The 17,285-nt window shown below is 34.5% G+C and overlaps 1 protein-coding gene across 4 annotated transcripts; it reads left to right on the top strand.

Annotated features, from left to right (window-relative positions):
- The first annotated feature begins 7,208 nt into the window (after nucleotides 1-7,208).
- LOC145162676 (disease resistance protein RPV1-like) lies at nucleotides 7,209-14,078 on the top strand. Of its 4 annotated transcripts, XM_079081760.1 has the most exons (6): nucleotides 7,209-7,897; nucleotides 8,488-9,617; nucleotides 9,712-10,035; nucleotides 10,115-11,002; nucleotides 11,084-12,266; nucleotides 12,361-12,532. In XM_079081760.1, the coding sequence occupies exons 2-5, from the start codon at nucleotides 9,495-9,497 to the stop codon at nucleotides 11,093-11,095; spliced, it is 1,347 nt and encodes a 448-aa protein (XP_078937886.1). In that variant the 5' UTR covers nucleotides 7,209-7,897; nucleotides 8,488-9,494; the 3' UTR covers nucleotides 11,096-12,266; nucleotides 12,361-12,532. The 4 variants fall into 4 exon arrangements, with proteins under 4 accessions (XP_078937886.1, XP_078937885.1, XP_078937883.1 ...); XM_079081759.1 differs by lacking the exon at nucleotides 12,361-12,532 and adding an exon at nucleotides 13,783-14,078 and having other exon boundaries at nucleotides 10,115-12,266; XM_079081757.1 differs by having other exon boundaries at nucleotides 10,115-12,266.
- The last annotated feature ends 3,207 nt before the right edge of the window (nucleotides 14,079-17,285 follow it).

The following is a 17,285-nucleotide window of genomic DNA, read 5'->3' as shown; positions in this document are numbered from 1 at the left end:
TCCTGTCCACATCTCGTGAGGTGTTTTAGTAACCTTCTTGGTGGGAACTAAGTTAAGGATATGGGCGGCAGTCTCCAAGGCATACCCCCAGAATGAGATTGGTAACGAAGCACGACTCATCATAGAGCGAACCATGTCCAACAAGGTTCGATTACGTCTCTCAGCCACACCATTCAATTGTGGCGTTCTAGGAGGCGTCAATTGTGAAACTATTCCACACTCTTTCAGATAGTCGTGAAACTCAAGACTTAGGTACTCTCCCCCTCGATCAGATCGAAGCATCTTGATTTTCCTGCCCAACTGATTCTCCACTTCATTCTTGAACTCTTTGAACTTTTCAAAGGTTTCTGACTTCTGCTTGATTAAGTAGATATATCCATATCTGCTATAATCATCTGTAAAAGTCACGTAGAAGCGACAAGCGTCCCTTGTGGTGGATCTAAAGGGTCCACATACATCTGTATGTATGAGATCCAATACACCCTCACCCCTTTCACATGTGCCAGTAGAGGGTGACTTGGTCATCTTCCCAAGCAAACAAGACTCACATACGTCATCGTCCCTAAGGTCGAATGACTCCAATACTCCATCCTTTTGGAGTTCGGCTATGCGTTTCTTGTTAACATGGCCAAGGCGACAATGCCACAAGCATGCTTTGTCCAAACTTGTGGACGAATCAATATTCAAAACATCATTTCCTAAATTGTCAATAACTAACACAGATTCATAAATCCCATTACAAGGTAATGCATTGAAATAAAAGACACCATTCAAATAAGCATTAATAGAACCATTACTATTATCAAATGAATATCTGAAACCTTGTCTAAACAAACCATGAAAAGAAATGATGTTCCTTGCCATATTTGGCGAATAGCAACAATTATTTAAATCTAGTCCTAACCCATTACTCAACACTAAGGAATAAACTCCGATCTTGGTTACTGGTGAAGACTTCTTGTTTCCCATGATCAAGCTTATCCTTCCATGCTCCACTTCCCTACTTCTTTTTAGGCCCTGCATATCAGAACAAATGTGGTAACCACACCATGTATCAAGAACCCATGAAGTAGCAAATGATGAGTTATTAGATTTAACTAAATACATACCTGCAAAGGTGGGCTTTATCTTCCCATCCTTAATATCTTGCAGATATTTAGGGCAGCTTCGTTTCCAGTGGCCCTTCTGGTGGCAATAGAAGCACTCTGCTTCCTTGGGGTCAGAAGAGGGCTTAATAGAACCTGCTTTGGTCCCACTAGAAGAGGAACCATATTGGGTCTTACCCTTATGGTGGCTCTTGGAAGGAGCCTTCCTCTTCTTTCCCTTTCCTTGGCCAATTGCCAACACAGGAGCAGCTACATTAGAGGATGATGCAATAGATTTGTCCTTGAGGTTGCTCTCAGCTGTCCTCAGGAGCCCTTGAAGCTTACTTAGGGTGACCTCTTCCTTATTCATGTGGTAGGTCATTCTGAACTGGTTGTAGCAGGAGGGCAAGGAGTGGAGGATGATGTCGATAGCCAAATCCTCATCAAACTTAACATTAAGTTTGAGAAGACGATCAACATATCTTTGTATTCTTTGCAAATGAGCAGTTAGGGATTCTCCACTCCCCATCTTAGCGGTGATAATGTTGGTGATGATCTCATAGCGCTCTTGCCTCGCGCTCTGGTGGTACCTGTCCATCAAATCTTGGTGCATCTCATATGGATACATGTCCTCATAGGACTTTTGGAGTTCGAGGTTCATGGTGGCCAACATGATGCAATGAACTTTCGTTGCATCACGCTCGTGGGCCTCAAAGGCGGCCATCTCTTCAGGAGTAGCTTCTTCTGGGTTGATCTTTTCTAGCTTCTCGTCTAGGACATATTCTTTGTCCTCGTAACGAGTTATCATGCGAATGTATCTTATCCACTCGTTGAAGTTCGAGCCATCAAATGTCACTTTCTGACATAGGTTCATCAACGAGAATGACCCAGAAGTGTTGTTGTTCGCGTTTGCGTTTGACATCTGAAATAGAAAGGAACAAAGTTTGATTAGAATGAATCCCCAATTAAACACCCAAATGAGAAATCAGGGCTAGGATCCAACAACATTATTTACAACTTAGAAAAGGGATGCCGTAATCTAAAAGTAAATAATTTGAAGGTAAGTGAATGACGATTCACTAATTTTCACCATGAAAAACGAAAGAGGTTAAGTTTTAAATGTATTTGAAAATTCCTAGATTTCTTTTGAGATTCATTGAACATTTCAATGGCATGTTTAAATCTCGATATGCACTTCAAATTTGCGACTGGGATGTCGAGGATCGCAAACAAGTTTGTGAATAACCATGTGAATCAACGTGGTGCACTCAATGTTTTCATCACCTAATCAATGTGCTGGTTAGCCACGCACGCTCCATTGATCTATGATAAGACATCGAGCCACCCTTTGTCACCAATGTCAATCCCAAATTAGTGTGCTGGTTAACCACGCACGCTCCACTAACGTTTGACAGGGGTACAAAGTGTAATTCCATGGAATAGCATCATTTTCACATTTTACCCTAAAGTAACTAAGAGTGGGAATTTGTAAAACAATGTAGTTACTTTAATATTTCCATTATACTTATAATGAGAAATTAAGTGCCCTATCCTATCCGTTCGGCTAACGACCCTCCACTAGTCAAGCAAGCGGTAGATGTGAGTGTACATCTATTAAGCGCCATTTTATAGGCAACAACCTTATACCCACCTTATAGACTGGCTTCGTGAATGAGGCCTACTAGCGATAAGACTAGCTTATTCTTATACATATATATAATAATTAATCTTATAATATCATAATTGTATAAGGGTGTATTTTAAAACATTTCAAAATACTAGTGTCTTAATTGTATTTAAAATTTTCGAAAATTAAACTTTTTAATTTAAAATTTTAAACATCAACAAAACTTTGATTTAATAATTATCAAAATTAAACAATTAATTTAAACTATTAAATCATGAAGGATTATCATAAAATTAAACTATTAATTTACCTAATCCTTTTTATCCCCTAGATTTTGAAATTTATGGAAAGGATAATTCAAGATCTTCAATTATCTAGTTTAAACAATTAAATTGATAATCACAAAGATAGCAATATCCAAATCCCTAAAATTTTGGGATCTTGTCTTGGGGGGCAAGGGATTTTCGAAATCCCTAGGGTTTCATAACCCTAATTTCGAAAATATGGAGGCTAGGCAAAAGGGTTTAAGAACCCTATCAAAATCGCCAACTAGGGTTTTGCAACCCTAATTGCGAAAATCACCAAGCCTTAGGGTTTACTTGCCATAAACCCTAATTTGTCAAGTTCATAATATGTATCAAATCCAATTGAAAACAAAAAACCAAAGGCTCTGATACTCCTGTTAGGTTTTATACAAACAATCCTATGTGTGCATGCAACCCTAATTGGATATATGTTTTCACTATAAGACATACAACTATATGAACACAAAATAAACCCTAGCATGCATCTACCATTTTCGAAAATATCATATGGAAGTGTAGAAGACATACCTTTGTTGTTATATTGCAATAACAACTAGTTTCCTTGAACTCTTGAACTCTTGAAAGCAAGCACCACAATTGTAGTGCCTCTAATGGCTTACAAACACCTTGAAGCAAGAAGGCAATTAAGAGAGAGAGGGAGGATACTAATTTTCGGCCCTAGGGTTTCTCTTGGAATCAAGTGGCCGAAAATTGAAGCATAGGGCATCTATTTATATTGTAGGGTGCTAGGGTTTCAGTCTAAACCCTAATGGATAGCTTAGCCACCAAGCAGCCCAAGGAACCTTCTGGAATGAGGCCCTTGGACGAAAATATGATGATCCCTCATCATAATTTCGTTCCTCCTTATTCCATTGGGTTTCCCAGCCCAAAACTCAACTATCACACATTTGACAGTTTATACCCCTTTATTTAATTAATCTCTTTTAGTCACCAAATTAATTCCTAATTAATTTATGACTAATACTAATTAAATAAATATGATTTCTCCTTTAATATATCATTCTTATAATATATTAATAAACCATAATATCTTCTCTCTCATATCAAATTACCTTGTCAAGTTGCTTTGGTGAAGGCAACCCAAAAGGACCATGCACACTCGGATCAAGTACATACCAAATATAGTTACGGACTTAGACACTAATCCAACACATACGATATATACAAAGAATAGAATGAGAAAAAGATTTTGTTGTACCATTGATCTTCAATAGGGTTATATTGTACTTAGACATGCATGTGTAAAATACATAAATGAGATTATATGGAATTTTTATTGTACAATAAAATCTATATGTAAAATACATGCATGTGTAATACATTTTTGAGTGTGGATGTATAACTTACATATATTTGAGTATTTATAAACATTACATAACCTACATACACATATGTACGTGTATTTGGGTTTTTAATAAAATACATATCATATATATACATAGACATTTATAAAATAATACAATCCATATATATAATTGAGAATTTATAAAAAAAAATACAAAACGTATAAATACTTGAGTATTTTTACAAATACATAACATATATACATAATTGTTCCGTAATAGTGTTATTATTTTTCGTCGTCTAAATTTATTAATAACAAATTTGATTCTTTAAAATATTTCGTACGCATCCGTTGATTATGTCGAATGTGATGAGTTAAAAAACTCAAATGGAGTTCAATTCCAATGCAAGGAATTTCGTGAAGTGGTGTTTAAAGTTCCTCATTTAAACGATTTAGATTCTACATTCTCCATTCAATTGATTTTGCTTTATGTTAACAATGTTTATAAACATGAAATCAAATATTATGCATAAACCCTAGTTCAAAATGGGTTAATTGGCAAACATTTGTAGATAATATTTTTTTAATTGCTTATATCCAATATAAATCAACATATAATAAATCTTAATACAGTAGGGTTCGTGGTGGTTAATCGACGAACCTTGACCAATTTTTACTAATTGTTACAGTTTTGCCAGTTTTCAGACATTTATTATGTCTAAATTGTAGTCATTGGAATAATGGTACACATATCATAACTTCTCTTCATTTCTTTGTTCTTCTTCTCATACTGAGTTTTATCCGATTGGAGATTTTGATTGTACCATAGAAATACTTTAATCTGAAAGTGTAATTCACTACTCCCAGTAATCCAAACAATCGAAATACCCCCGATTTTCAAACATCCACTTCTGATCACCCTCTTCATGAGCGCCTTCACTTTATTTCTTTGGAAACCTGAAATCTGAAATATACTATTATGTAAGCCCTACGTATCTATGAACTGAACCTACTAAAATTTGGTGTTTCATCATCTGATTAGTTATGGAGATATACACCAATGGAGCTTTGCTATTACATAATTTTTTGTTCAGCGCTCCAACCCCAGTTGCATTTGTTTTGGTGACATTCAAAACCACGCCCTTGAAGATGGATTCACGAAAAGTTGTAGCATGGATGTTGATTCTTAAATATAGAATTGGATTTTTGTAGGTGGTGGTTGTGGGTTTGATCTTCAATTTTGTATATGTTGTTCTTGATATTCTTATGTGATTTAGTGGTTTCTAATTTGTTGAACTTAAACGAATATGAAGATGATGTTCATACAATAATCTATTTATAGGTTTTAATTTGCTTTTGAATTTGCATATGATATTTGTGATTTAGTGAATTTGGAATGGATATTAGGAAATGAGTTTATGTTTGTTTTACAAATTTTCATTTAGTTTAAGTTGTGATTTTGCATTAGTGAAGAATATTGTTTTGCATAATATTTTGTATTTTCTAACCGTAGTATTCTCTAAAAAGATGAGATAAATGGATAGATAAAAAAGATAAACACAAAAAAAGTAAATTGAAATTAACATAAAAAGTTAATAGTGTTAGCATAAGGAAGACCGGTGCAAGAAAATGAAACTACAAAAACTTGTGGTGCCTTGTTTTTGAAACTTGAACTCAAATTGAGAAATTTACTAAACCATAAGGACTATTTCTGTAATTTAGTCTTAGTTCATAAAAATAGAAATTCAAAATAAGCAAAACTCTGAAGCCTTTCTTTTTCGGGAAAGAACCCAGAAACCTTCGATCCTAAGGCAAAAAGAAAACCCCAACATTCTCGTTCTTTATTTATACTCTCTCGCCGATCTTTCCTCATTGACTCATTTTTCCCTGGTGACTTACTGTTCATCTTTCTCGGCTTTGTCTCCATTGATTTTTACTCTGTAATCACCACTTCAGGTAAATGTGAAGACAGATCCTTACAAGTTCGTTTTACTTGTTGTTAGACAGTTTAACTTATTAATCACAGATCACATCATAATCATTTGTTCTTTTCATTAAATTTTTGTTTACTTCAGCTACTTTTGTTTAGTTTTCCATATCGGTTAGGGTAGTACACAGTCCATCATGTTCTTGTGGAACAAAACTTTGTGCGGATCGGGAAATTCTTCAATTCTCGAAAATTGCTTCCTTTAATCTCTTTATATTTTGAGTTCATAAACACCATTTTTGTACATTTGATTCTTTTTTGAATGATGTTATCTACTCCTTAATTGTAAGCTAAACACTCAAAATCAAATAAGTAATGCTCTGTTCATTTGAAACTAAGTTGGATCGGGTTTATGCTTCAGGGTAGAAAATTGATATGGGATGTCTTTGTAGATTTAAGACCTACGACATTGTTCAGCAAAGCTTATGTCATTTGTTACTTAAATCATCTTTGTCACACAATCATTCCTTGATTGCCATGCTTGTAGTTGCAGCCTAAGCTGCTCCTTTTGTACATACTTGACTCAAAATTGTTGGATTGTGGGTAGTCTGTGTATGATTTGGGTTCCAGCAGTAAGCAGCTCATAAATTTCCAAAAGGGAAAACTCGGTTTATCTGAACACTCATTATACTTGGTGACTTTTACATTTCTGTGTTTGGCTTCATTAGGTGAACTTCAAATGGATTTTATTTAGACAATACTAGGGATTTTTATGTGGGTTTACCAAAACAAAATAGAGATGTTGTATAACAAATGAACAAATTGGTTAGATATTTTCTTGCACCTAAACTTGTCATATAATTGCTACTGCCACGAGGCAATTAGCAGTTTACATTTAAATTGTTTACTGAGATTTAAGTTGCATATTATAATTAACAATTTGCTATTACATAGAGGCATTTTGTACGGGAACCTGACATTAAAGCACAAGTGAAGAAAGCCGGTGAAACCAACTTTTGTAGCTGATAACGAGTGGAGGAATTTGAAAGAACCGAGAGGGTGAAGGGTCATCAACCCATAACTCATAATGGTTGTTCTCTCTGAACTTTCAGGAGGATCTTCATCTTCTTCATCAACTTGTGGCCCTCATTCATCAGCTCATGTTCATAGATATGAATATGATGTATTTTTAAGTTTTAGAGTTGTTGACACTCGACTTAGTTTTACTAATTATCTATATGAGGCCCTCATTGATGCCGATGTCACTGCCTTCTTGGATGATGAAGAGATTGAAACAGGGGAAGCTTTGAAACCAGAATTGGAGAATGCAATTAAGGCATCTCGGGCTTCGATTATTGTGTTGTCTAAAAATTATGCTTCTTCAACATGGTGCCTCGATGAACTGGTGTTGAGCCTTGAGCAGCGTATGACATCCAACCACATTGTCATCCCCATCTTTTATCATGTGGAGCCCACCCATGTCAGGAAGCAACAAAGTAGCTTTGGAGATGCAATGTCTAAGCATAAACAGAAAATGGATGATGAGAAAGATGAAAATAAAAGAAGTCAATGGGCTCAAAAGATTGATCGATGGAATAAGGCGCTTGAAGAAGTTGCTAATTTAAAAGGAAATGACGTCAATGGAAGGTAACCGCTTTCTTACCCATTTCTTCATACGCCTTCAAAATGTTTAATTAACGCATGAAATGTTGATATCATCTTCTCCCCATGAATTTTAATAAGTTTCTTTAATATCATTAAATAGACATATGTTTGATTTATTAGGATCAAAAAGATGCACAAAGTTAGATACAGTAACCATGCGGATAGTTTTTTCACACTTGTTATGCATTTAGTATTTCATCATAGGTTAGTCCATTTAGATAAACCATTTCATTTATTTTTATATGCTTCTGTTAAAAACCAAACCAATTTGAACCGTTTGCTATGGGTCTACTATTAAGTATTAAATATACAATACCATAACTAGCACTTTTTCAGACCCACCACATTGAAAGTTGGGTTTTTGGTTTTATAGAAAGATAGTTATATGACCTTACACGTTAGATACTTATATGGTTAAGTTCAAACACTATATAGTTTTGATGTAAAGAACTTGTTAAATTTAATAACTATGATATAATTTTGATTTGAATCTTTGGATAAATTAAATCTCCAAATCTGGTTTGTTAGATTTGTGGACTGTGTTTTGTAATTCTTATTAAATCAAGTTTCAGGTTTGAGACAGAGTTTATTGAAGAAATTGTGAAGGACATTCATCGTAGATTGCATGTACCGTTAAAAAGTGCTCAATCTCTATTTATTGGCATGGACTATCATATTAACTTCATCACTTCATGGTTGAAAGATGGATCCTCACATACGGCAGACATACTCACAATTTATGGTATAGGCGGGATCGGGAAGACATCTTTAGCCAAACATGTCTATGGGCTATATTCTCATGAATTCCACAAAAGGAGCTATATTGAAGATATCACTAGGAGATGTGATGGAAAGTATAATGGGCTGCTTGATATACAAAAACAATTGTGCGGTGACATTTCAAAAACAAGTTCAATTCAAATTTATGATGTTTCAAAATACACATCAATGATAGAGAATGCAGTAGCTCGTAAAAGGGTGTTTCTTGTTCTTGATGATATCAATAGTGTTGATCAGTTGGATGCATTACTTGGAAGCAGAGGTTTTCATCCCGGAAGCAAGGTTATAATAACGACAAAGGGCAGATGCTTGACAGAGAGTTGTGCGCTATTCAAAACAAACATTAAACCCAAACATACAAAACACTTGCTTCATGGCTTAAATGAGACTGAATCACGACAACTTTTGTGCTCCCATGCATTCATGTGCAACCATCCCAAGGAAGGTTATGAAGAGGTGTCAGGTAAGCTTTTGGAGTATTGTCAAGGACATCCATTGGCTCTTGAAGTTTTGGGCAAGCTTCTTCATAATCGAGGTGTGGCGTATTGGGAAGGGTGCATGAAAGGGCTAAAGAAAGAAACAAATGATCGTATAAATACTGTTTTGAGAATTAGCTTTGACTCTTTGCCGTCCAAAAAGGACAAGGACTTGTTTAAGCATATTGCTTGTTTTTTTTGTTGGAATAGATAGAGATCTTAGCGAAACAATATTAGAGGCATGTGATATAAACACAACATCTGGAATCACGAATCTCATTGACAAATGTCTTCTTAGTATTGGTTGGAATAATGAATTGAAGATGCATCAGTTGGTTCAAGAGATGGGCAGATTCGAAGTACATCAAGAATCACCTGATAAGCCATGGAAGCGAAGTCGATTATGGTGTCATAAAGAGTCATTCAGAGTGTTGAAACAAAAAAAGGTAAGAAGCCATTATGCTTTTAGTAGTGTGCATGTCCAAAATACTTTGTATTGCCTAATTTGTTTATTTGCATTCTGTTTCTGTTTCTTCTTAGGGTAAGGGAAATCTTCTAGGCCTTGCCCTTGACATGCGCATGCTTGAGAAAGAGAAGTTGGGAGCATCGCATGAGCTGAAAACAGATGCATTAAGTAACATGGATAATTTGATGCTAATACAACTCAATTATGTGTACATGAATGGGTCTTATGAGAACTTTCCAGAAGAAATAAAATGGTTGTGTATGAATGGGTTTCGTTTAAAGTCTATGCCTTTAGAGTTACCTATGCAGAATGTGGTTGCCCTTGACATGTCATATAGCAATATTGAATCATTTTTCGGTTGTTATAGCAATCCACAACGACTTGAGAAGAGGCAAAAGGTAATGTTATCTTCATTTATTAGTCATGCATGTGAGTTGATAAAATTCAATAGGATACTAACTTATTTCCATTTTGTAGTTGGATGGCTCGTGCTTAAAAGAGAAAAGGTTGTTTGGTTCATTGAAGATTCTTAATTTAAGTTTTTGCACACAACTTCATAGTATTGGTGATTTTGAACAACTCCCTGCGCTTGAGAGGTTAATACTTAGGAACTGCATTGGTTTGGTTAATGTTTGTGAATCAATTGGACAATGTGTTGAACTTATCCTCATCGATCTGAGCGACTGCAAGAATCTTGAAAAACTTCCAAGAAATATAGGCATATTAGAGAAGGTTGAAACAATGTTGTTAGATGGTTGTAATCTTGGTGAATCTCGAATCAAGAATATGGATATGGATTCACTGGAAATATGCACGGTTACCAACATTGGCATAAACAGAGCCTTTGTGGGTTCTATACCACGTGATTTGAAGTCCTCTGCAATGCCTTTACCGAGGACTTTAGTAACGTTGTCACTTACAGAGAACAATTTGTCTAATGAATCCTTTCCCATGGACTTCATTTGTCTATCCATGTTAAAGGAATTAAATATAGATGGCAATCTTTTCAATTCCATGCCCAGTTGTGTGAGAACCCTTCCTAGACTTGAGATACTTAGTATGATGAAGTGTAAAAATTTGAAGTTAGTTGAGTATCCTCCACGTACGCGAAAAATGTTGGATCTTAATGTTACTGATGATTATCATACAGACAAAATTGTATTTGTTCCAGAAATGTCCCCACTCTGGTTAACAATAGACCGGTTAGATTTGATAACTTCTACAATTGGGTGGAACAATTACGAAATAGAAGGTGTGATCAAAATGCAAGAAATGATGAGTGTTGAAGACAAGGTGTTGCGTAGCTTGGGCTGGACTAATTTAGATTGCCTCAACGAAAGGCGTGCTTCAGAATCTAAAATCCAGGTTTTGTGTAGTTAACATAACTGTAATTATTATTGTGCTTTGTATTTGGCAGATGATGACTTATGAATTTGGAATATTCAGCACGGTTTATGAGGCGGAGGAGATGCCGAGTTGGTTTAGGCATAGAAGCGTGGGGCCAGTAATATCGTTTACCATCCCATCATCATCTCCAGACAACCTGCTTACACGGCTTAACTTCTGCTCTCTGCACACATTAAACCTTCTTTATGAGGATTTGGATTTATCAGATGATGATCTTTTCCAGGCATGGCCAATGATGACAATTAGTAATATAACAAAAAACCGTACGTGGATATACGAACGTTCCATTGACAGATTTAATGAAACTCTGAGTTGTTGGGTGATGTTAAGTCATTGGATGTTTGGGAAGAATGAGATGGAGGCTGGTGACCACATTACTATCACTGTTACACCGCAGAGGCGTGAACCTTCTACAGAATTATATTATGAACTTGTAAAGGAGTGTGGGGTGAGTCTTGTGTATGAAGATGGAGAGAAGAAGGATGAAGAAGATGCGTTGGGTTACTACAAGTCATGGAATCACATAATTGATGGAGATCTCTCTCCTTTTCAAACTACAACAGGACAATACCTCTTAAACAACAGACAGTTTAATGTTTATGGGATTTATTTGCGTCCACATCATCGTAAATTCGTTCCAGACGGCCCCAGATGGCCCATGACCCAACATCTTTAGAAAGATGGACAATGACCCATTTATTTTTAGTAGATAAATAAATGTTTCATATAAATCAAATTTCTACGACAGATTTTTTCTTCCTGATATTAGAGTGATTTTTGATAAATATTCTATTGTAATGTCTTATGTATAATGATCTCGTCCTTGACCCAACTTCTTTAAATAGATGGATAATGACCCATTTTTTTAGGAGATAAATAAATGTTTCACGCCCAAATCCACCTATTTATCGTTGATGTTATTGACCTCCACTATAAGAGTTTGTTTTTATAAAATATGAATAATAAAATTTCTACTTCTGCCTTTTAAATGAATCGGCCCAAGTAGTGATACGTCTGAATGGGTCTATGTAAAGTGATTAAGTCTTGATATGTTGGATCACATAAATATACCAAGACCCAATACAAAACTACTTTGTCCAAGTTGATGTTTGTGAATAATAATTAACACATAACTTTTTATTTGTGTTCAGAACCAAAGGAAAAGTATTGGTTCAGAGCTTTATCCCCAAGGAAGGCTGACATACTTGGTCGTGCATGTGAGGTATACTTTTTGACACCCAAACCTTCCTCTCATTACATGAATAAAGGGCATACAGATCCAAGTATGTTATATATCATATATTTGATTGGTTTAGGATGTAACAAGATAAAAGGAGTCATAATCTTGCAATCAATGCTTGGAAATGGCAATATCAAAATGTGGTTGGGCTGATATGATGGGAATTTGTCTAATTTTCTCTACCTATTTAATCTTAGAGTCAGTAATTATGGATCCCTATTTCCTCCATTTAGGGGTCTAAATTCAGGGTTTTTAGTTGTTATGAAGGTCTTTTGGTTTTATTTATTTATGTTTGCTTTTATGTCAAATACATGTCGGCGGCAGTGGTGGTTATAACTTAGTCTTTTCCTTAACTCATTTATCTACAATTCTTTTGAATTTGAATCGATTTCTCTACATGTTTAGAGGCAACATTTGCAGGAAAGTTTTTAAGTTCATTAATCGAAATATTAAAATTGGAAAATTCAAATAATTGATCCTTTGATGAGTTTGTTTATATCGGATTAGCGTCCCTAAGGAAGAATTTGGCTTGTTTATTAGAGTCCTCATCAGATGATGACCAGATCTGCACTTCAGTTGATATTTCTCCACCACATTTGTCCCATGTGCACTTTCTCATTCACCTCAGCTTCTTGATATTTCTAGAAATTATATGATCCATTTTTCAACACTTTTTTTTTTGCATTGCAATATTTTGAAAAAAGATTTTCTGTCATATTTGTGAAAATTTACAACATCATCACTGTCCAGTTCAGCTTTTATAGGGGTTTAAACTTTCTTCATATTTGTAATCTTTTCTAAAAGATGATTTCTTCTGTTTGGATTCTTCATGAATTTGTAGAACTTCTTTGTTAGAAAATCCAAAATTTCATCACATTTTTTGGAACCCAACTTTCCTCAGCCCTTATTTCTGGTTAAAATACAGCTAATGCATAGGGGTTTGCTTCATAGTTTGTATTTCCTCCAATAAACATTATATAACCTTGAACTATTATTTGACTACCAGAGGTCATTAAATTCCCTTAATCATTGGCAATGGTCCACCACATTGTATTGGACTTTAACCAATAAGTTTTTAGTGTTATGCTACTTCTCCATGAACATCATGTATTCCTAAGATCTTTAGATGTTTAGATTACAATTCTCACTGTTTGCATTTGACCTCCAAGAATAGACATAAATTTACTATTTATCTTTTTTCACTTGATGCCTTTTCAACTTGCTAACAAGCAAGGGTTTCTGTTACATGCCTCCTTAGCTGATGCTTTAAAATTGTTTTATTGTAGTCTTCTATTTTTATGGATATGTTTTGATCCATTTGATATTCTTCTTTAACATGCGCCACATTTATTTAGCTGAGTCACATATATGTACAAACAAACGTAAAGAGATCTTGGTGTATTGTATCGCAATCTATCTGTTTTCATAGCATTTTGTATCAGTTATGTATATACTTATGTTACTTTAAAGATATTCTTACATTTCCTTTTATTCGTAGGATAAGGGGGAATCTTCAGGGTCTCGTCCTTATCATGAAAATACTTGAGAAAGAGAGGCTGCAGTACATGGCTGTCTGAATTCAAAATAGATGCATTTAGTCAGATGGGTAACCTAATACTACTGTAACTCAATGAGTTATATCCTAATCTTTTCCAGAATAATTAAGATGGTTTGGTTTTTGTCACCTCTAGTAACGATTTATTTTTTCGGTTTTTGTTTTTGATATCTGTATATTTGATTGCCAAAAACAGAGGAAAACAATATAAATGTTTTTTTTAGTTAATTAGTACATGTGTAAAGTCATAATGTTGTTTTTATTACTTTATATGTTTGTTATTTTGTTGATTTGGTTCATGTGATTGAAGGGAAAGACTAAAATGTGATTGCTGAGTTGCTATGATTCTCACGGTTCAATGTTTTGCTGCTATTTGTTCATACAGACCTTATTGGAATCTCTATCTTTTTCATTGGTTATTTTAAGAATAGCTTTTTATTTTTTCATTTTTGAGAACCAAAATCGAAAAAGATATAGATAATCTTCATGAGTTATCTTTTCTGGAAGTAAAATTATTGCAGAGTTTGTCATTTTTTAAGTTACTTTGTGGGATATGCCTTTACAGCAGCACCTTAACTGAACAAAGTCATGACTTGCTTTTTGATTGGTGTCCTCATGTAATCGGTTTCTGTAGAAAATTCATTATAAAACAAAATATCATATCCTTATCTAAACTTTTGACATGACATTCAACTTTTCTTTTTCCTAAGACAAAAAACCTGTTATTACACTAGTCTGATTCTCTTCTCCTTTTATGATTTTGCATCTATTCATTAAGACATATTACCAAGCGATGAACGAAGTGCCTAGAATCGATCAGAAGAAGCCTCATGTGGTAACTAGAATCCAACTTTTTGGCTTCCTTTCTTGACCTTTGTAAACCATATGACTTGAAACTACAGTCGTTTGTATTATTAATTTGTTATCTCTGATGCTTTCATGACTTTCACCAAAATCCCGTTTGCTGAATAGAAACTTGGAGTCCACAACTCCACATCATGATTTACTAGAAACATGTTGCTCGTGGGTTCGTGGGGTTGTTCCAAAAAAAATAATGGAGAAAGGACTTGTCCCACTTAAAGGTTAGGATTAACTTCTAGTCTTATATACAAAATCATTATGCTTTCCCTTGACACTTTTAATTAATCCATCTTGTAACGTTTTACAGATGAAAGTTATTTAATAAAAATCCTATCACCAAGAACTAAAATCTTCTCATAAAGACTCGTTAAATATTTATAATGGTGAAAAAACAGAGGAAGAGAACATGTGAGAGAGAGAAAGATAGTGAGAAAGAAGAACAGTGATGAAGATGAGGGGATGGAGGGTAGGGTGGGGGGGGTTTATTTGCTTTTTTTTGTTTAAACTAAAGTTAGTTAAAAAAGGTGAATACAATTAAGAAGGGTATAAATGTAATTTTATACGAGTCAAGGATCAAAGATGCAAGAAATTGAAGCCACACGGACCATTCGTATCAAAAAAAGGTTAGGGACTAAATCTGCGATTTTTGTAAACCACAGGGACCATTTAATCAATTTTGTCTTCTTTTTCGTGCAACATTGTACTTTCATTTTTGTCATTAAGAAATTGTATTTTGAAAGATCTACCTAATTATAGTATTGTACATCCAGGCTTTCTTTTCTTATTAGGGCAACATAATATTAAAAAAATCTCCAATCACAGCATTGAAAATTGATTTGTCTTCGGATGACAATACTTGGATAAATTTTCAATGTACAATGTTGCAATAGAAAGAAATTGCAAGTATAATGCTAGAATAAACAAATAAATAACCCTAAAAGGTTTGCAATAAACAGTCAAATATGACCTGAAGCAATACAATTACAACTGGAACCCAAAACAACAAAGCCACTCCAATTTCTCAAGGGAGTATCATGAAGTGGTTTACTACTCTAGTCCTGTATATAACATTTACGACGCTGACCATTTGTAATGTCAAACTCATAACAATCAAAATGACCCACACGCTCATGTTGACTATGGGACCAGTTAGTGGTTGAGTGCTCAGGGGCTTATATATACAACATCTATGAATACTCACCCAAAAACCAACTAAATACATGATGCAAAAAGCATCCATAGCCAACAATCAAAGACTTCGAAACCATCTAAATTTGTACTGAGCAACCAATTTGGATTGTGGTATTCAGTTTCTCAAGCACACATACAAACTACAAACGACTTTTTTCCTTTTTTAATCAAGATAGTCCTTTTTTTTACTTCTTTGCTCTATGGTGATCCTATTAATTTCTAAACAAAAATTGGGTTGTTTTGTTTTCAAACATAGGAAAAGGAGTCAGATTTCGAAAAACAGATGGCGAATAACGCTAGCAGTTGCCAGAACTTACAAAGACAAGCAATTTATTGTTGAGATGTAGATTGTAGAGTCTCCGACATGAATTACATATCCAGATCTATAAGAGCCACCGGAGGATGTCAAGTTGATTTCTGGAGCTTAGTTTTCGGCCAGGGTTGTGTTGTTACAATTACAAGGAGCATGAATCGATGAGTATATAGTTTTGTGTTATTCACTTGACTTCCAACGACATGAGATGGAATAGGTATTCTGATCCGTTTTCCGGCATAGACTTCGTTGACTTATAAGAATTTTCTGATGAGATTTGTTTACGTTTTCCTCCGGCCAAGATTAAAGTGAGAAGTTCAATCCTAATTCCAACAGAGAGCTTGAACTGTGGTGGTTTATGAGAATGTCGTAAGACTCCGACGAGAGAGGCATGGTTTGGAAATGAGAGATCATGTTTTTTTCCGGTACACCACATAATAACGGTGGTGGATTTATTGCCGCTGCCGGAGCAATGTATCTGAACGGGAGGAGATCGTGTCGTTGAGCGACATCTGGTAAATTAGGTGATGGGCTCAAATTTTCATTTTTCAAAAGATTAGAACACGTATTGAAAGATCTCTTATTGAAAGATATCTTATTGGGCTTAAGTTATTGGATTAAATAAAGTAGTTGTTAAACTAAATAATACCTATGTTGGGCTAACTACAACTGAAGTGCAGGCTTTGGGTTTTTATAAATTTATAAGATTTTCTAAATGTTTGAACTGAAATCTATGTAGCTTTAAATAACTACTACATGTTAATTTTTCTAATTGATGTCTAAGTCGATACCATTATATATATATATATATATATATATATATATATATATATATATATATATATATATATATATATATATATATATGGTTAGGTTATAATGTGGATTGTAACTATTGTGTGGATGTAAGGATCCTTTGTGGTCCAAGCATTTTTCCTAAATTAAATTATATTTAAAAATGGAAATTATCGGATTTCAAGGGATAATTGATTTTTTAATTTTAAAAATTATGATTGTTTTTTAGTTAATTCAAATCGAACATATTTTTTTAATCATAAACGATCTGATTCTGTTAGAATGA

Source organism: Lactuca virosa, chromosome 1, assembly GCF_052849685.1.
Source record: "Lactuca virosa cultivar CGN04683 chromosome 1, Lactuca_virosa_CGN04683_v6, whole genome shotgun sequence".
NCBI lineage: Eukaryota > Viridiplantae > Streptophyta > Magnoliopsida > Asterales > Asteraceae > Lactuca > Lactuca virosa.
The sequence above is the reverse complement of the archived record's forward strand: the minus strand, read 5'-3'. Positions and strand labels throughout refer to the sequence as shown.